The sequence below is a fragment of the Onthophagus taurus genome, chromosome 11 (genome assembly GCF_036711975.1).
Source record: "Onthophagus taurus isolate NC chromosome 11, IU_Otau_3.0, whole genome shotgun sequence".
In the NCBI taxonomy this organism is placed as follows: domain Eukaryota; kingdom Metazoa; phylum Arthropoda; class Insecta; order Coleoptera; family Scarabaeidae; genus Onthophagus; species Onthophagus taurus.
This window is the reverse complement of record NC_091976.1, coordinates 17,557,702-17,579,034: the sequence shown is the minus strand read 5'-3', so window position 1 is coordinate 17,579,034 and position 21,333 is coordinate 17,557,702. Positions and strand designations below refer to the sequence as shown.

The window sequence follows — 21,333 nt, the reverse complement described above, 5'->3', positions numbered from 1 at the left end:
TCCATCACTAGTTTGTACCATTCAATATTAATATGTGTAGAATAAGCCAATTCGATGATAAAGTTTCCCTAAATACCCAACATCTGTACCTCTCTTCCCCAACTAATTAATCCAGGTGTTACCGTTAGATTAATAGCGAGCGATTGGAGCAAAGACATTTCCTTAGAGAACACTTCGAGCTCTGGAGACGTCTCGCGAGTAAAGTGTTTTCGTCAATAAGTGATATTCCCAGGGGAACCCTCAAAATCGGTTTAGACAGAGGTATTCAGAGGCTTAGATGATGTATTCAAACTTAATACCAGACTTCCAATTAGTTGATGTGTATTGATGATTTTGAGTCGATAAAAAATAAAAATAATAATCACACCTATTTTATGGATTATGATTTTTTTTCGCCTTAAAACCCTTCAATTGGAAGCACTTTGTCCTTGTAGGGTAAGAAAAAAAAGAGGGCGACATCTAATGGATCGGAAAAATTACTTCCAGGCCCCTTTAGGGCTTACACATGAAAATTGATAGCAGGAGTAAAATCCGGAGCGCGCGAAAAAGAACGACGCTCATGCGTTCGTGATGGATCACTTCTTGCAAGTAGAAGCGTTAATGTAAATGTATGTAGGGGATCCGAAAATTTCCCATCCTGTCACGCTTCCGTTTTCGTCGCTAATCTCGATTTATTTCTTTAACCTTAACGGCGCAGTTTGGAAAATTGAACCTATTCGTCTTATTGTATTTATAAATTAAGCTTAAGAGGATTGATTGAAAATTTTGAATAGAAAATGAAAAAAAAAGGTAATTATGCATTTCATAATACAAAAATTTAAGGAAATTGGAAAATTTATTGTTGGCAGTAAAAGATTGTTCATGAAATGCCTAAGAAATAGGAGATTATATTAGTTATCTCATAGAAAAAGTAGTCAGAGGAAGTTAGTGGAATCTGATGTGCAATTAGGGCAACTATGAGGCAGGGTGATCAAGATCAATAATCAGACAAGTGAACAATAATCGAGCACTTAACGGAAGGATCATACATGATCCTCACACATATGGATAACACCTGATGGAAGGACGGCTTAAATTAAGCATTGCATTGTCAGTTTGCAGAGTGTAGATATGTATGTCAGATCATCAAAAAACTTCATTTCTAGTCAGCATTTACGCATTTAGTCAACATAATGTTGGGTTAATAGTCCTGATTTTCTGGATAGAGCAAATATTCTCCACGACAATAAGAAGACGCAAGACTATAAAAAGTGGGTTGTATAAAGTGCTAATTGTAGCTCAGGAGATGAGAAAAATTGTTGCGAACATTATGACATTATGATGTTGTAATCCATTCAGCACAAAATTGCTAAACAAAGTATCACATTTTGAGAAGCTATTCCTATTCAAGAAAAACTTGCTTCAACCTTACAAGTTTTGGCTAGTATAAAACAAGCAGTCAGTGGGATCGTTCCAGAAGTATGTAGTGCTATTACAGAAGTATTAAAAGACTATATTCAAGTAAGTTGTATTATTTCTCAAAATTTTACTAATTCTTCAATGAAATGATTGTATCTGAATATGTACTTAAGGAAGTGTCTGGATTGTCGGTCCCTGGTAAAAAGTTTTCTTTTTTGAAACCATTCCGATTAGTTCATGATTAGCACAACATTTCCGGTGATGGTACTTTACATTTCCATTTTCTGTTTTTTGTAATTTTGTTTTGCAATTTCCTTCCACGTATCTTGTTTACTAAATTTGTTGTAATGGTCTGGAAGTTTCGGATCCCAAATGATCTCATGCCTACGCTAAGTATTGATGAAATTCATGATTTCTTCTTGATTCTACACCATTTCTATAACACAACATCAAGAGGATAGAATGTGCTACGCATACCGTGCAAACACGACTGACAACGGTATGGAATGTTGACTTAAAACATATTGTCAACTTTTTATTTCAGATAATGTGTGAGAGTGGAAATCAACTATTGACCCAAGATTACCAACACTTGTTATGCGAAAGCCCTCAGGATATAGGTGCCCGATGCTCCTTTTTTAAAATGACTTGAATAAACCGTATAAAGTACTTAATTTCAGGGGAACGTGATTCTACGCTTAAGCATCGTTCTATAAACATTTTAAACCATGAAAATATGAATACCCATCGCATATTCGTTCGATTCTTCCAAACACTGAACTCTGAGTTTGAAGAATTGATATCAAAGAAAAAGGAAAAGAAAGGCGCTGGGGAAAGTGGAATTTAAATCTAAGTTTTCGTCAATCTGTATTTACTATATTACTTTTATCAGATCTGATATTACTTTAATCAGATTTGTTATTAATGGCAAAACATGCCATGGGTGAGACTAAAAAAAACAACGATTATCATAATAGATTAGTCCGCTACATTTATAGATTGTTGCCGATAATAATCTAACATTAAGGTATGTCATCCATAAAAATTTAATAGATTAGATAGATGTAATAATATATAATAATTCTTGTAACCTTCATTATCTTCATTTATTTGTCATTATTAGGAATTTTCTTGGAATTAGGAACAACGGTACGAAATGAATGAAAAAGTTTGCGTGTAAAATTTAGGATTACCTTAGAATTTTAAACTACAATTTGATCAAACATTATTAATGAATCATCACAAGATGAACATGATAACGTAAACAACAAAAGATAGAGAACGGGCTTTAGTCGAAGTATACCAGCAGAAATTATAATTTTTGGGGAGAAATTAAAAAAAGGAATTTAAGTGCAGCTAAAATTAATACTGCAACATTGGATCTAAATTGGTGGGAAATTGCGAAAACATGCTGATTATAATTAGATATTGATATACCACATATTATAACATGATTAATGATTATACCCATCAAAACACTAAGAGGGTTGATACACCAATAAAAGAGACGAATACATACTCAGAGGAAGCAGAAGTCATGAATAAACTCTACTAAAATCTAATGTAATTAGGTGATAGATATCATGTATTGGAACCAACATTGTATTGCACTAATTGTAAGTGGATACCAATCGGAAAGATTTTAGAAATTTATAAGAATTTTTATAAAAAAAAGAAAGAAATCTGTATGTGGAGAGAATACTTTAGTTCTTTAGAACAGTGACAGATTACAATAAAGAAATTAGAGTTCATCGTGAATTCTTGGATTTTTAATCTTAATAATTTAGGCTTTTTAATCGGATATTGAAACAGTCTCGATAAGTGAAAGTGTTTAATTAGGTTTGAATAACGAATTGGACATTTCGACATTCTTATTCAATGTAAGCCATACTTTCGATTGAAACATAAATTATTAAATTCCCTTAAGGGGTTTTTCTCGTTGTTTCTCGCTTATCGCCTTACTAATTTAAACTATTAAAAATTCATTTTCTTCATTCTATAATTTGAGGTGATAGTGTTCTGATCATATTGGAAGTCTTTGCCATAAATTCGGGAATATCTTTTCTTGAAATTGTTATACTTTTTTCTAGGTGGAAACTTTTCTAGTAGCAGTAAGTTTTCAATTAGTACTCATTTTGAATCGAGGCTGCTGTCAGTTCCTTCGATCGATCGATTTTAAGTGCTGCTGGAAAGACTATTCCCTCGTGGAACGCACAAGTGCTATTATCCTTAACGTTGCCATAATCTCGTTCAATTAAAAGAAAGCACCTCAAGCTAGAGGAGACTGTTATATCATCTATAATTGAGATAATAGAGATACTGGCTAGTATTTTTCCGGAATCTGTGCCCACGATAGCTACAATCTTAAATTCTTGGTCACAAAGAAACAAACAATCTTTAGATTTTGCTAATGATGTACCCCAGAATTATGATTTGTGCTTTTAGTATGCGTCAGCGATGTTTTTTGTCGTTGTGTTAAACACAACAACATGCTGTTCAAAAAGTTATATGATAAGGTTATATGGTGTTATTGACCAATTGCATGAATGAGTTATGTGGGGTAATTTACTTTATTTTATTCAGACTTTTCTAACAAAGAGCATTTCTTTCAGCTTACAAAAAGTGCATTTCATGAACGTACACTGTTTAGACATTTAGCGATCATTATATGTCGATAATTCCTGTATACATTCATGAGTGTTACGCTTAGACTACTGAATACTGGTTTTCAAAATGTTGTTAGTGTAATTTTAAGGTATGTGGGAGTTGAGTGCGGGAGTATAGGTATCTTGAAAACTAACTATAGCGTAGAAGTGAGAATAGAAGTCAGAAATGCGTTAGGCAACTTTCTAGCCGTACCATGGGTAGGAAAACAAAGTTAATAATTTGCAAAATCCTTATACTCGTGGTTAAGTACGCTTTGAAGACATGGATTATTACCAGGGGAGACGCTGGCCTGCTACTCATCTTCGAGAGGAAAATCTTTTGGTCATCTATTCTCAAAGGGATGTATGAGAACGGAACATGGCGACGATAGAAGTTTGAATTATACTAACCGTTGGGAAAACACGAGGTATTAGATGGCATGACTAGAATTAAGGTCATGCGATTGCAATGGGTCATGTGTATCGAGTAGGATCATGCAAGCTAAACCACAAAGATGAGGGAAATAAGGAAACTTGAAGTCAGGTGGGAGGACGTGCTAAAGAGTGCGCGGCTAAAGTTGTATTTAGAGATTGCTGCACAGAACAAGGATGAATGGAGGAGGAAATCTTGGGAGGCCAGGACCCGCATGATGATTTTCTACCTTTTCTAAAAACAATATATCTAGAGAACTGTTTACCTCCGGGATTGGAAGAATAATCTTTATACTGTGTGTCCTGCAACGATTGTACAATACTTCACCAGCGTATTCTCTGGTCAAAAATAGACAAAAGAGTCTAATAAAGATCCGAAAATGGTCCATTTTCGAGATATCCAAAGTTTTAGTTTCATAAGTTGACCTAGTAATTGTATGATTAACATTTGTTTTACTACTTTCAATGGGTTACTAATTGTATCTTTCAAATCTTGCACATTTTAAACTTCTTCAGAATAAACTATTTGTTTTGAATGTCATCAAAACCAAAAATCTAACGGATTTAAAAATGGAAAACTAGATGGCCACGTAACAGGACCATGGTCAATTCAATTATTATCAAATCTGTAATCTAAGTACATACGAGTACCACGTGCATAATGTGTTGTTGCTTCATCGTGCATAAAGGTTTGCAAGCATTTGCAGAGGTAATTCACCAAATGCCTCAGTAAGCTCATTTTGTAAAAAAAATATGGAAGCATCTGTCAATCAAAATGAATATTTAGAATAAAAAAACGGACCTAATATCAAATAAACTGGTCACCTATAACTCCGGTCCATACATTAACACTGATAATGAGTTTCTAGTATTGCATGGAGATTGTCATCACTCAAAATGCGCGTATTATGGATATTAAGAATTCTGTTTTGAGTAAATGTTACTTCTTTCGTAAACACAATGTTTATGGAACGTTTAGTATCACTTCCTGTATGGCTCATCTACAAAAAATCTGTTGTTTTTTGCTATAATTTTCTGTTAAAGCTTGAAAAGTGTTGTAGTGATACAGATAAAGCAACTGCTCCCTTGCAGTGAACGGTTGTTTTCTTGTACAGAAATCTTTCTAATGCTGGTTGATTCATTAGAAAGATTTCATCACTGCTTCCCAAAACTGCTTCTTTTAATTCCACATGAAGGGGTTAATTATTATAAAAAAATTAGAATTAATGATGTTAACAATAGGTCAACTTATGGAACTAAAACTTTGAATATCTCAACAATGGACCATTTTCGGACCTATGTTTATTAGGTTTTTTTTGTCAATTTTTAATCAGAGAATACACTGGTGAAGTATTATACAATCGTTGCGGGACAGCCTGTATACACTGAATCATTTTGTATGTATACGGATGCATCTAAAATTAAATCGGATGTTGGGCGTGCTATTGAAGCTATTCATTTGCATGGATTTTTGCGAAATTATATGATATATTCAAGCCTTACACGAATGGATGCAGTCAAAAAGGCATTTGTTATCATCTCCGATTCTATTGGTAATATCAAATCAGTATAGGAAATAGGATTTGATGAACCAATAGTCTAGTTAAGAATAATTAAGGAATTAATCTAAGTAGAAAAAGAATTTGGTAACTTCTTGTGTAAGTATTAAAAGACGCGAGATGGTTGATGGCTATTGTAAGCATTTAGGAAAGCGTTTAGACAACACCTTCTCAAAGCATATCATTCTGATATATTTTTCTTCTCTAGCAGAACAAGGTTTCCAAACTACACCTCAGACATATCCAATCTTATACATCTTATCCAAGGGCCATCTTATCTGGGTTATGGGGTTGTTCTGGGAGTAGCGTACTTTTTGCTGAACTCTAAACTATATGCAAATTAAAGACACTTTTTTAGGATAACTAAGCTACGAGATGCTTGCGGATACTCATAGGGTTGTTACATAGCTTGTGATCGAATTATTTGTTAACTGTTAAGGTTATTAATGATAGAATTGTTTTATGTTGGTGCTAATGACCTTGAAGCATTAAAACTAAAATTATTCTTTATCTTGTCTAATATGCACAATACACTATTTGTTTGCAAAAATTAGGAAGTGAATCTTAATGTAATAAGATTTTATCTAACAATTAATTTGTTTTATTTTAATATTGTTTAGCCAGTCCTTAAAGGGTTAGTTAGACTAGATATATCTTTTATGTCTCACTATATCATAATATCATCACTTTATTTAATCACTTTGTATCATTTAGTGTCCGCAATGTCACACTTTATGGCTTCACCGCTTTATGGCCGTCCGTAATTTTAAAGTTAAATGGCAGCTCAACTATGAAAATTTAATGAAACGAATTAAACTCGTTTCTGATAGATGTGTTGCCAGAAAGTTTTTGACAGCCATTTTAAATACACTTTAAACAATTATGTCATTGAACTTACAAAAATTTACAAACGTATCACATTCATTTATATTTTAAACTTACCATCCACCCTGTCTTGTTAATGTAAATCCAAATCTAGATTCCCTGTCGACAGAAACTCTGATTCCAACGATTCCAAGTCCTTGGGGAGTAACAACCTGGCCCCTCATAACGGCAACGCGGCTGTCAAACACAATAAAAACAGTTTCCAAAAGAACTAAAACATCATATGTATTTATAAGTAATAATATAAATATTACCAAGAAAAGTAGCGAGAGATAAAGAATAGTGAAGAAAGTGGCATTGATAATAAAAATTAAATAAGTTAAAAAACTAAAACAGTCGCATTGGAGCAAAAAGCGGACCCTCGAAAGAGCTTTTGAGAGAATTTAAGCTCTCATCACTGCATGACGACCGATATAAACTGATCGAATATTCGAAAGCGTCAAAAGCTCACCGCGTGTCCGCTCAACGCTCCCCGTCCGAAAGCTCCATGCATTTGTAGAGTAGTCGATCGAAAGCTCGTATGGTATATATAGATAGTAGTAGGTGTGGAGGACGAAAGCTGTACGGATACCGTTGCAATAATGACATCGGAAATTCCCGATTAACTTTTTTCCATTTCCTTTTTTTGTATTTTGTTCAAATCTAGTGAGCTTTTTGAGCTTTTGGCTCGGGTATATGCTTTCGAGAGCTTTTCGTTGTTGCCTAGCGCCCGGGGAGCGACTATCTCTGGGGATTTCCGAACCTCGTCGAGCTTTTTGTTTCGAACGATGAATTCGCTTTGAACGGAAAGAGCATTTTTGGTAACAACAACTTTACTATTACACCCAAAACCAATCATTATTGCAACGGTAACGCGTATTCTTTAAATTTAAAATGATGGAATTATAAAAGTAGAGCAGGCATATTTAATGTAATAATAAAAATAATAAAATAACCACCACTACAAGTACGATTTAATAATAATAATTGAAAAATTCACTTTTAACTTAAAAATAAATACAAAAAAAGAGAGATAAAGTTTGAGATTCGTTGAAAATACTTTCAAAAAAAAAAGAATAAGAGGGATAACTCAACGGAAAGAAAAAAAAAACTAGACCATTTGTCGTCGAAGCGAGATGGTTTTCACATCCAGCAATTACTTGCTCGCACGAGTTATAACTCGTTACAAAAGTTACAAATGACCCCAGCTAAGATCACGTTTTTCAATCTATATTTAATGGGGTCTCATAAAGTTTCCATTAAGCTAGTTAAAAGAGTTCATTGCGCTCTTTACAAATGAATTTATTTTATTGATGTAATTAAGATTGAATCTGAATGAACATAAAAACCATAATCATTTCGACGAGATAAAAAAAAGTTTAAATAGTTAGTGTTAAAAATAATTGGTGGTCATAATGCAACGATGCAAAGTAGTTTTTTTTTTAATAATTTTTTTGTGGGCGTGTGGATTGATGGCAAGTCAAGGAAAGGTAGCACAGAGGTCAATACTGAACTGGTCAATCTGACAATGACACGTAGACAGGGGAAGAAGGGATTCTTCGGCCGAGCCGTCAAAAGAATATAAATACTTGTTGTTGTTGTAAATATTTAAAAAAGAAAAACGAAGGTTTTTTGAAACCTTTTTTTGGTAGAACGTGTACAATGTTGTTTCTCTTGTCTATTACGATTTAAGTACTTATACAGTACGTTTTAATTTTTATAAAAATGCATCTAAAAAATAGTTCTTTTTTACGATAAACACGAAGTACCTACCCCTAATTAATTTTTTAACTAATATATTTTGAATGATTTATAAGAACGTGTGTTGAGATGTGTCGAGTATTTTAATTTTTGCTAAACTAATTCTTAATTGTTTAAGAATTAATTTTGCTGTGTTTTATTTTAAAAAATTGTATAATCGGTGTTTATTAATTATTATTTTTTTACTAAATTAATGATAAATGGCCGAACGGATTTATGGTGATAATGATGTTGATGATGATGATAAAGATTGATGAATCGTATACGGAACATGTCACAACGGCATAGCTTAGAGTTACAGCGGGCAACATTCAATTGCAACTGAAAGGTAAATCGACCACTGGCTGGCGAACGTTGTTGTATCGCATATAATTCGATTAGGCTTGACTTGAAACTAATGATATTATAGATTAATTTATATGGATTAGTCTGCACCGAGTTTGGTCTTTGATCAATAACATACCTCGGCTTTGTGCTTACAATTGATTTGTGTATTCGCGCACTTACCACCGGGAATGATCAGAAACGATATAAATCCTTGTTTTGTGTCACATCCGGATGGCACCGGGCTTTTCATCGATATCAATCATATTGAAATGACATCTCGTTGTTTACATTCACACCCGCATTCATCAAATTATTATTAATTTTTGTTTATAAGTTTATGTTTCGGCAGCTAGTGGTCTGAATAAAAAGGGATTAAAAACCATAAGAAGCGTTTAACATACAACAGATAGAGAGATAGACAGATAGACAAATTGAGAGGGATAAGAGGTAATTAATGACTCAAAAAGAACTAAAAAATTGAGGGGAAAAGAAAAAAATAACGAACAAGTGAAAAACGAAAAATAATAATTAATGATAAAAAAAATAAATGAAAAAACAGGCAGCACATGGACAGACGTACAGACAGACAATACAATTTGGGTGGTAATGCTGCCACTTACCGCGGTGTAAAGGAATTCCAGAACTCGCTACAAGTGAGGTTGCAGCAGCGACATAGGGAACACAGAAGACAAGGACAATAATTACTAACCACACGGCAACTTGGTTGAAAACAACACACAAAAGTAATGATTTCTCGTTTTCTCGTTATCGTCTCAGATTTTTTATTTTCGTCTAATTTCTCTTTATTTTAATTAATTTCTTTTAATTCGACACTTTCATTCAATTCCAAAACCCATCCAAAAGCATTTACTCATTTAAAACACATAAAATAATAACAAAAAAACTCAAATTTTCTCTTTCACTTCTTTTCCAAAAAACAAAATTCGCCAATTTAACAACAAAACATTTTTTTTTTATTACGGACGCGGACACGAAAGGTAAAATAAATAAAGTAAATGGAAAAGTAATGATAAAAATTATAAACATAAAACAAAGAGACGCATGTACAAAACGAACATTGTACTTTTAGCTACAAGACAATGACAGACACAAGTTAGCGGGAGGCGTAAATATGGAAACAAAAAAACTTAAAAATTACAAGTATTCTAGAATTTTATATAAAACTTTGTTGGTTTTTCCTTTTACTTGAAATACAATATTTAATAACCGTAAGATTAATCCTAGAATACTTATTACATGTATAATAAAAGGAGAAAAAACGATTAATAAGACAAAAACGTTGGGTGATGAGAGAACGTGGACGACACACAAAGAAAACTAAAGGAAAACCTTTAAAACTTCGTTTCTGATGTATTTTACATAATTTTTAATTTTAATGATTCAATTTTCTTAGTGAGTGAAACAACATTGGTTGCCAAACTTGTGTCCACCATCGTCAATACATACCTATTTAAAAATTTTTTAAATTTTCTTTTAAGATTTACGTCTCTATGAAATAATAATTTTTTTTATGATTTGATAATTAATTTCAAGTTAATAAAAACTATACAATCGACCTAATAATTAAATAAATTAAATATAATAATCTAATTTTTTTAATAAAATTTTGTAGTAAAAATTGATTTTGATTTTAAATTATTTTAAATCTCGATCACCTTGTATAATTTTTTTTAAACACGTTTTATTATTTCTTGGTGAGCGAAAGACAGACTCGGGCTTTAAGAGACGGGTTGACGCACACAGAGGTTTAAAGACGAGACACAGAGAAAAGGTGGAGGAGCCGGGCGATGATTATTTTGTCCCTTTCTTTCGCCCGTTTCCTCCGGAGGGAGGCGGTGTTTTTGAGTGTGTTATACAGGGTGTTGCTGGGATAGAGAGATAAGAGAGAGATAGAAAGAGAGAAAGGTGGGCGCCGCAGTAGTATTATATAATTAATTGATTAATTATAATTAATAGAGAGGTATAGTGTGCGGTGCCCGAGCAAAGCGACCGGGAATCTCCGCTCAACGTGCAGAGCTTTACTTAACTTTTTTCTTTTCTTTTTTTTTTGGATAATATACTTGGCACTTGTGGCTTTTTTTCTACTACAAGCTGGTTCTTGGATTTTTGCTTGTATTTTTTTATTCGGGTTTAACAAACACTCTATCACAATTTAAAGAATCCCAACAAAAATTTCACCTCCTTTTAAAAAACCTTTAAATTGAATAAAGTGTTTTTGTTCCCAATCTATAGCGGTTTTTTAAAAAAACACATTATAAGCTCTACACTGATCAAAGGTGTCCCGCCCTTCAGCTCCACTTACCTTTCGGTGTACTCGTCCATGTGTGCGTACGATTGCACCGAGTTTTCTTCAATCAGAAACTTGACCCTTTGATAAAACGATGCGGTTACCGATGGGGGTTGTTTTCTTAAAAGAACTTCAACCGGATCGTTACTTGCCAAACACATTATGTGATCGGCGCAAAATGGATGCGAACAACATTCGCTATCGGAACAATCAATCATTCCATCTAAATTAAGACCATAAAAAAATGTTTATGTAAAAGAAAATATTTCAAATTAGGTATTTTTTGAATTTAACTCACCGTGGTCGTTATCAACATCATCATTACATTTCATTTCGAGTGGAATGCTACAATCTGATCCTGCCCAACCTTCAATACAAACGCAAAGATAAATTCCATCTTCCATGGTACATTGGCCGTGACCGGAACATCCATTTTCACAACCAGCTGAAAAAGGGCGTTAGTAATTAATACCTTCAGTACTCTCTCCGTTTTCATATAGTTAAATTCGTCACTTTAATGTTAAATTTGATAATATCAGGCTGTGATAAAAAAAATTAAAATACTCGTATTCTCGTACTTAGAGATGTTCTGATAGAAAAGATTATGTGGTCAGAGTTTAGATTAAAAAATTGCCTCAAAAGATTTTGGCTACCCAAGTCAAGACCGAGCCTCAAGTTCTACGAATAGTTAAGCAATCTGATCTGTCTATATTGACTATCTGTACTTAAGTGCATCACATAATTTGAAGTGAGGTTGAACAAAAAAAAGTGGGTATCGCTCTTTAAAACTTTGTGTTACAATTACCGGTACATTGAATAACAAACCCAAAGGTCTGACTAACATCTGCAAGCTTTACTGCATGGATCTGTAGTACTGGAATTCAATCACTTTTGCTTTATACCATTCCTTTTCTGTTAATATCAGAACTACTCAGTTTCCTATGCTAAACTGCTTACATTTCTTAGAAATATCAGCATCTTTAGTAACCGTCAAAATGTGTAATTAATCCCTATATTAGTCTGCATGACACTACAATTTGTAACTACATTTGATGGGTTTCATTGGATTGTATTGTTTGATTGACAAATCATTGCTATTATTTTGAATAGTTGGCCAACAATATGCGAAGTACTAGGCGCTATCAACAAACTGAAAAACCACAAACCAGCAGGAACGGATGGAATCTCCACAGAACTAATTAAGGAGGGTGGAGATAAATTAAAGCAGACCCTGCGAGAATTGTGGAAATCTGGCAAATACAAACAATAAATCAAGAATGGAATTTAGGACCGGTACACAAGAAAAGTGACCAGCTGCGAATTACAGAACAATTACACTGTGTCCTCTGTGAACGGCTAAAACCATATGCCAAGTGGGCTATAAGCGGCTATCTATGCGGATTCCGCAGTCAAAAATCAACAATCGATCAAATGTTTGTGCTAAGGCAGATTCTTGAGAAAACTAGAGAATTCAACATCGAAACCCACCACCTCTTCATCGATTTTGAGAATCATCTAGAGAATATCTAATACCATGAGGCCATGAAGGAGCTCAACATACCTACGCAACTTATCTCACTAATCTCACTTTGAAATTACTGTGCTTCATCACTCTTGAGAAGGTTGTGAGAAGCAGATATAAATATTGGGGGCTCAATCATAAGCAAGTCTGTACATATATTGGTTTTTGCAGACGACAACGTGGATATAATCCCAAGATCAAAAAGGGATATGGTCGAAACAATCAAATTTACAGAAGCTTTTTTGCTGTCGCCATTTTGATCAATTTGCTGAACACGTTTAACACCGCATTATATCGCCTTCAGCTTTATACATGCATTCAATTGCCTTTTGATGATCTTCACTTTACGATATTAGTCTTCTATTGACAGTAAGTAGGTTTTAGGATTTTATATTTTTACATGTTTTAGTGTGTTTTTTAAATAGTTTTTCATTTTTTCGTTTTTGCTCCTGTTCGTCATATACATTTTTATATATTTTTATAAGTTTAACTTCAATATCATCCAAAATTAAATTAATATTTTCTCAAATGATTTTAACATTGTATTTTCTCCTTTTAAATTCAGTTGTCACTGAGGTTGGGGCTAGCCCCGAAAATAGTTTGACTTCAAATTTAATAAATATAGCAAGTTAAGAAGTGTTTTTCGTCTTATTTTTAAATAATTCACTTGGAACATAGATCTACACTCTAAAATTTATAGAAAGAATAACTATATAACTATATAGAAACTAAGTCGTTTAAGAATTAACAAAGCAAAGACAAAGTATATGCACACCAATAGCCCAAGACAATCGCAAAACTTCGGAGACTACAACATTGAAGGTGTGAAACATTTTGTATATGTGGGTTACACTGGTTAATGCAGACAACAACATCTCCGATGAAGTAAAATGAGGGATCCTTTTAGCAAATAAAACCTATTACGGTCTAATTAGACACTTGAGATCTAAATACGTGACATGAAAAACTATTTCATGTTACATATACAAAATATTATTACGACCAATGCTGACATATGGATCAGAAACGTGGACACTGACCAAGAACGATGAAAGACCTCTAGCTACCTTCGAAAGGAAAATTCTGAGGCATATATTTGGAGGAATATTCGAAAACGACTTATGGCGGAGACGCTATAATTTCTAACTGTATCTTGTTTACAAGTACCCAAACATTGTAAGCTTTATCAAAATAAACTGCCTACGTTGGTTAGGACACGTTGTAAGAATGAAGGATAAAGAGACCTCAAAAAACGTAGTAAAACAAACACCAACCAACCCAAAGGACAGCCCAGGCTGCGTTATCTGGCCCAGGTGGAGGAAGATATCAGAATGGAAGAGGATCTTGGAACAGGCTAAGTCTCACAAAGGGTTGTCATGCCAATGATGATGATGATTGTTACATTACCATTAATCGATCTCTTGACATTGTCTGGGAAACTAAGGGAACTTCTAAATCTTTTTAGCAGGCCAATAATGTCTTCATGATTACATTTACGATAAAATTCCTGCTTTCTTAGATTGTATTATCTTACCTCTCAGGGTAGAATAGAGACTGCTTTGATACACAATATTACCTAACAGGAGTTCAATGAAATGTAGACACATCTTTCGCTGATTTACATTGTTGAAGCTCTTTCGTAACAGAACCTTTTTCCTAATAGCTGTTTTTTTATCATTTCTATGTGGCATTATGACATTTTTTATTACCTATGTTGACACTTCTTCATTTTCGCCTTCAACCACTTCTTCATTCACGTCTTCTAAATCTGTTTGAAAGTTATCGTCTAAAGGTAAAAAGTGTTTCTTTTTCTGTTTTTTACTCTGCTCTCTTCTTTTTCGAAGTTAGTATTCGCAAATGTTGCACTAATAATATGATTAACACCACAGGGTGCATAATAAGTTCTGTCCTAACTATTAAAAAATATGAAATGGTAATAATTTAGTCTACTTCAACACATTAAACAAGACGTTTTTGAAAGGTGACATCTACACACTCTCCACACAAATACAATCAAGTCAGAAGACGGATTAACAAGAAAAATATAAGTAATACGAGTGTATCTAAAAGAATATAAATTTTTAAATTACTTGTAAATTTTTCATATTTATTTTTATAAATAAACGCTAAGTCAGTCAACTTTATCCCTTTTAAGTAACAGTTACTACTCTTCTGTTCCAATGGCTACAGTTATAGTGGTATATTTGAATTGTGAAGTAGTTTTGTACAATTTTCTCTTTGTTATAGAATGATAGTATTTTATCATCCTTATGAAACTGACGTGAAAACGCTTTCATCTTTTATAACTTCGTAATCGGATCAAGAATCGCGTGAATTTGAACAAAAGTTATCACGAACAAGGATCTTGAATTTAGGATACCTTCTATTTGGCACAAGCGTATTAAAAGTTAATTGTTAATGTAGATTCCGCATCATTTTTTAACAATTGATATTGTAATTCATTGTTTTGAGAAATGAGTTTCTGAACATTTTGATCAGAGAAGTTGTGGCAGAAATAGCTTGGAATGGTGATTAAAGATGATTGAAAATGAAGTTATAATTCTGTTACTTGGCGTTTTACTTCAAAGCATATACATTCTGGAATAGAAATCTCGGCAAACCTAGCATTCATTTTCAATAAATTATTTTCAGTCGTTTTTAATGCAGACATCTTGCGATCGCAGGAGACGAGAATTGCGTTTATGAAAATTATGTTTTCCATTTATCAATCAGGGAATCAAACCAGAGATATTCGTAATCATTTTGGATGATTTGTTGCTTATTGTATGTAATATACATCCTAAGATGGATGGCTCTGCTCTTTGATCACTACTAATACTGGCACAGTCAACATCAAACTGAGTTAGTAACGCTGTATATTTTCAGGATTTTCCAGTATAAAAGATCAAAAATTATCGATATCACTAAAATCGAGAAAAATGGCAAAGCTAAAATATTCTATAAAAAATGGAAAGGAAAATCCCAGCTGCTAGCTTATTTTGTATATTTAATTATTTAATTTCTTTTATAATATTTTTAAATACATATGTTGCATTTTCACTCCGCCTGGTAATTAAAGTTGTGATGTGGGATGGTTGCACCATTGCTTGATGTAGTATATAGATCACCTTACTGCGTAACGTGCGTAGGCATAAATTTCCAAGTTATCAAGTACTGTGAAGTTAGAATTGCTTTATAAGTTTTAACACTTTATGAATTGCCATGAAGTTTTGGTACCTTCTGAATTATGTTGCTGTGAAATTCCGAGTCTTGATACATTTCAAGCAATTCAACAATGTTTTAAAAGGATCAGTAAAATATAGTGTAGTGAATTGAGAAAATAATATTTATTAACAATAATAATAATATTAAATTGCGGTTTACGTTTTATTTAAAATAAAGTGCTGTCTGTCCAACGTTCGATACGAACTGTAGAGATCTCGTCCATTTTCCACGGTACATTGATCGTTTTCACAAAGACTTGAAACGCGCGTAAGTAATTAACACCTGGCGATTTACAAGAAGAGAATTAAAGACGACCTTCCAATCCCTAGCATTAACCCATTTCCTACCCTTCCTATTGTCACGTCGAATATCGGCTTGTTTTCGGTCTTGTGTTGGATGAAAAGGGTAACCCTCTATTTTCGTGGTAAACCCATCGCTTTCAATTCTTCTCAATATCAACCGTGTACCCCAAATAAGTAAGTTTTGTTCTTTCATTATGTTTATTTTAAAGATTGTTTTGTAGCGATTAAACAGTTTAATTACTGGTTAACATATTATCAAACAAAGTATTTCTACAAAAAGTTCCTACATGAATTTAAACCCGTTAAAAACAATCTAACTATCTATATAGCGGCAATATAAAGGTTGCGTTAGTTGAGGAATCGATTGGTTACCAAGTTTATGACATACACCCTATGTCATAATGTCCTCTTATATTCTGCATCCTTAGATAGGATATAGATGTAGTAATATTGATATAGCTGCCTTGAATACAGCATGGAGTATATGCAGAAATCACAAAAGTGGGGTTACAAAAAGCTCTAGCTATGATTTTGATATATTTGCTGGTGAACAAAGCAATACACATCCTTCAGATGCATCTGCTCTCGGCGTCAGTTCGGCTCAGTGTCATAGTTCCGGGACACATCAATCACAAGATTTGCTGCAATTCTTTAAAAATGATTTGTTTGCCTTTGAAACCGTAAGATGCAGTCGTGTATCAAACTCAAATATGCCTTCTGGCAGAGAATTGAAGAATTACAATTACACTTGATGTAAAACAGGGTTTAATTTCTTGGTTTGATAATTAAAATGTGAATCTTCTCTTAGGTTTTGTGGACAGGAAGCCGATAACATTAAATGTCGTTATTAACTTCCCCTAAAGCTGCATTTTCCATATTCCATGAAAAGCTTGCTAGTAAAATACCTAAGTCTACATACTACATCTTACAGGAAGTGCTGCCACCAGATTATTTAAGTGCTGTGCCTGAATTTGGAATTCTTATTCGTTCAGAAGATAAGACGTGTGATATTAAACATCAGCTATTCATTTGAGAAGTTTTGACACCATGAGGCTATTGTAAAGCCAAATCGTAAAAATTCTGCCAAATGTATTAATTTTCTCTACATCAACAAACACTAAAAGGAGTATGAATCTTGAGTATGGATTGTATCGATATTAACAAGGAAGCAGTAGAGTATGAAAGGCGAGCATGATAGGTATAAGAATTGGGGTAGACCACACATGACATGAAAAGATGAGACGATGCAAAAATGTTGTAGATCATCAATTGGAAGAGGTTTACTGAAAGCTGAAAGGACTAGAAGAGGATAGTGGAGAAAGCCAAAGCCCACCACGGGCTGTTGCATTAAAAGAAGAAAAAGTAGAGTATGTATTTGAACAAGAAAAAGTTAATGATCGTGACCAAAAGAAGATAAACGTAGAAAACTGATATTGTAACGATGCAACGAAAGTATTCTAAGTTATTATTACTAAAATTCATAGATTGCATCTCCTTCTATCGTTAAATTACCAATGTCATGTTTTGTTATTAAAATAAAATTGGGTAATAAAAATTAAATCCTTATTATATTAATTCATAACGTCGAATTTTTTAGTTTAAGTTTGATAAGAAAAAGATTCGTAAATTTTCGAGTTAAATATCCATTGTTCCGCAATAAAAAGGTTTTTTTTATTTCTGTAAGTTTAGTATGAGGATTTTTTTAAATAGTTTAAAGAGTTAAATTGCCAGTTAACACGTGATCGGTTCGTGGTGAGAAATACTCTTATTGCATGTCACATGGTTTCTCGGTGGCTTATCGATCAAACGATTTGTCGCCACGTCGACAACCGAGGAAAAGTAGAAAGAGGAGAACGATGAGGGAAAGGGTTTATATTACGTTTGTTTGCGTTCCCGTGCGGTGCTTTTGTACGTGGATTGAATATAATTACTTAAAAACACATTACCGCTCGTTGTGGACACGTAAGAGAACCACTGTTGGGGTTCTGACCTCGAATAAATGGTGCTTAATTGCAAAATCTGAACCGTGTTTTGCATACGTAATTGCTTTGGATTAAAACTTTTTAATATATCAGAAAAAAATAAAAGAAAAGGAAAAAGTAATGGTAAAAATAGCGTAAGCGATCGGATCGTGTTTCCAAATCATCTTTTCCGAAAGAATTAATCAGCTTTCGAGCTCATCCGGAGCCATCGGAAGCCCGTCTGGGGCGGTGGTATTAATTGAATGGTTCTGAGGGGGGAAGTTATAAAAGCTGGGGAAAATCAATTCCCGGCCATCGACGGGATGCCAGCGGGCCTCCGGCTGCGCACTTTTAATTAAACGCCTCGTATAAGCGCTCATTTTTCAGATCGCAAATCCGGAAACCCGCTCCGGTAGATCGCGTAACGGGGATATCGCGTTTCCGGATTGTAATTAATGATTTTGTACCACCCTTAGGCCCGTAGGTAACTCTCAAAGTAACCATAAACCACACCAAAAAAATCACTCTATCCAACCCCTAAAGTAACTTTCTATTTGCATTGTTAGATACAAAACTTTTTGGATATGAAAACTTTTATTGCTACACACCCAATCGACAAACTTAATTTGCATTCACACGACCCCATTTCGAACCACCCCTTATGTTGGGGAACATTGCCGAGAAACTACCCTGCGTTCAACAGAAAGAGGCGGAAACGATTCAACGGGAAAAGTTCAGATATTAAACGTTCGACGGAAGAGGAAAGAGGGGCCTCGATATATAACGTCGAACGGTACGACGTGTATAAAACGGAAGTCGTAATCCCATATATTTCCAATATGCGTGCTAGCTGCCGTCGTCGCAAAATTAGATAACTTCACGGGTAATCGTTAAAGTTTTAGGGACCCTAGACGACGTTAGACGTGATGAAAACCGACTTGTTTTGCACGTTTATTAGTTTTTGAACAGTAAAAGGCGTACTCAAAAGTGAATGATGAAATAAATTTTTATAAGTTTGAATAAATTTAACTCACGTAAAGTACAATGTCTTCCGTTCCATCCTTGAGAACACACGCAAGTTCCATTTCTACATTGACCATGTTCTTGGCAACGTGGGTCACATGGAAGTTGTTCACATTTGGACCCTGTCCATCCGGGATCACATCGACATTTTCCAGAATCACATTTACCATGTTGGCCACAATCCAAATTACACAAAGCTGAAAAAATATATTAATATTATTTTGGTGGGATTTAAAATTTTGTGGGGCAACCAAATGGGATATTAATACATTTATTAATAGCTTATGAGATTCTTTTTATTTTTGTTAAATTAATATGTTCAGTTTAAAACTATAAAATTATTAATAGTTGCTCGCAAAAGCTGTGTGTAGAGGATCCAATTTAAAATGATTTCGGATATAATCGCGCATGCGTGTTTGTAGTGCACTTCAAACTAATAAGCAATTAATTTTGTGAATTAACCTTTTAAATTTCCGAATTGTAGCATATTACGATGACAATAAATTGGGCCAAAATTGCCGATTACAAACTAAGCGTTAATCGGAATAAACAAAATGTAACATGTTGGCCAGAGACAGTTAATTATTATCGAATGAAAGATAGAATCCATTCTAATTGGGTAGTGTATAATAGATTGAATAATTTAACTTAATTTGAAATACTTTTATTACCTTTGAAAATGTGAATGCTTTGCAAATACATTTTTAAACGTGACAAATGACTTTTTATAAAAAAAATGTGTAACTCGAAAGAAAATACACAGCTCTTATTTAAAATATGGTTTACACACATGACATGCGTGGACATGAATTTTTTAAGACTGCTCCATTTATTATACAGATTGGACGTAAAGAAATTGCGGGTTAGAGCGAATGGCAAATAGAAAATTATAAATTTAATTTATTAATAATCTAGCTGTAAAAATAAGTTGATTGAAAGGTTTGCCGTTACACAAATCCATATTTAAGACGATATTGTATGGTTATCCAATAAATGTAAGTTACTGGAATACACTCTGCATATTGCAAGAGTTCATGTACATGGTGTAATATGTCGGTTACTGCCCATAAACTATTAATTCTCGGCCTAGAAATACTCGTTGTCAATATTGCCCAGTGGGTACTATATCCTTTTTCTTTTATGAGTTACTTCAACTTTCTGTTCATTTCGTAAATTTTTTAGTTACTAAAAATAATTATTAGCTAACTCAGTCGGTCGTTAACACGTCTGACAGCCAATCTTTCGAAGATGGCCAAAGCACCCGATCTTATCGATTTTTGTGTTATTAGTGGTGTATTATTGAACTACATTAAATTGAGTCTTTATTTTAGTTATCATCTGACCATTCTCCAGTTATCGTTAAGACACTAATGAAAGCGTGTCTTCTGACTAAACCAATTGCTTTAACAAATAAAAAACTAATTGGCGCTAGTTTAAACAATCTCAAAACATTAAATTAAACCATCCAGAGTGGTAATGATATTGATAAAGTACAACATTTGGCATTGACAATTTAAAAAGCTGCGTGTAAATTTACTTCTTAAGTATCTTATATTGAAAACTTGGCAAATCACGCGAAACCCTCGGGAAAAAGTTATATTGAATTGCACCTGACAACAACGGAAAAAAGCATTACATATACATAAGAACACCATAGATTTGTTCCAACTGCACAAATTTGGTACACGATATTATTCTGCGCATGTTTGTCCATGCACGCATTCGTGAAAGCGTACAGTGGCATGGTTCATATTTATGGGATTAATTACTATGGAGGACTTATTTGTGATGTTTATAATATATTTGGTATAAAAAAATAATTTATTCGTTGAAACAAATAACAAAAAAGAACAGACAACCAATATTATTATTACTAATTGTAAGAAAAATTAAACAATTATTAGTTCGAATCTAATGAATTTTCAGACAACTGTGGCAAAGTTTCCAAATCACTGCATTCAATCATTTCAATATCAGAAAGGTCTTCATTACCTTCATTAACCTCC

At 33.6% G+C, this 21,333-nt stretch overlaps 1 protein-coding gene across 4 annotated transcripts in view; it reads right to left on the bottom strand.

The window, feature by feature from the left end:
- The window catches only part of LOC111424234 (tenascin accessory), a 595,836-nt gene that overhangs the window by 27,708 nt on the left and 546,795 nt on the right, over positions 1-21,333 (bottom strand). For 3 of the 4 annotated variants that reach the window (XM_071200222.1, XM_071200224.1, XM_023057714.2), the window contains 5 exons: positions 19,339-19,524; positions 11,593-11,739; positions 11,310-11,517; positions 9,607-9,633; positions 6,977-7,096 (listed from right to left, as the gene is read on the bottom strand). In XM_071200222.1, the coding sequence (XP_071056323.1) occupies positions 6,977-7,096; positions 9,607-9,633; positions 11,310-11,517; positions 11,593-11,739; positions 19,339-19,524 (688 nt within the window). The remainder of the gene's footprint in view (positions 1-6,976; positions 7,097-9,606; positions 9,634-11,309; positions 11,518-11,592; positions 11,740-19,338; positions 19,525-21,333) is intronic. The other variant, XM_071200223.1, reaches the window with a different exon arrangement.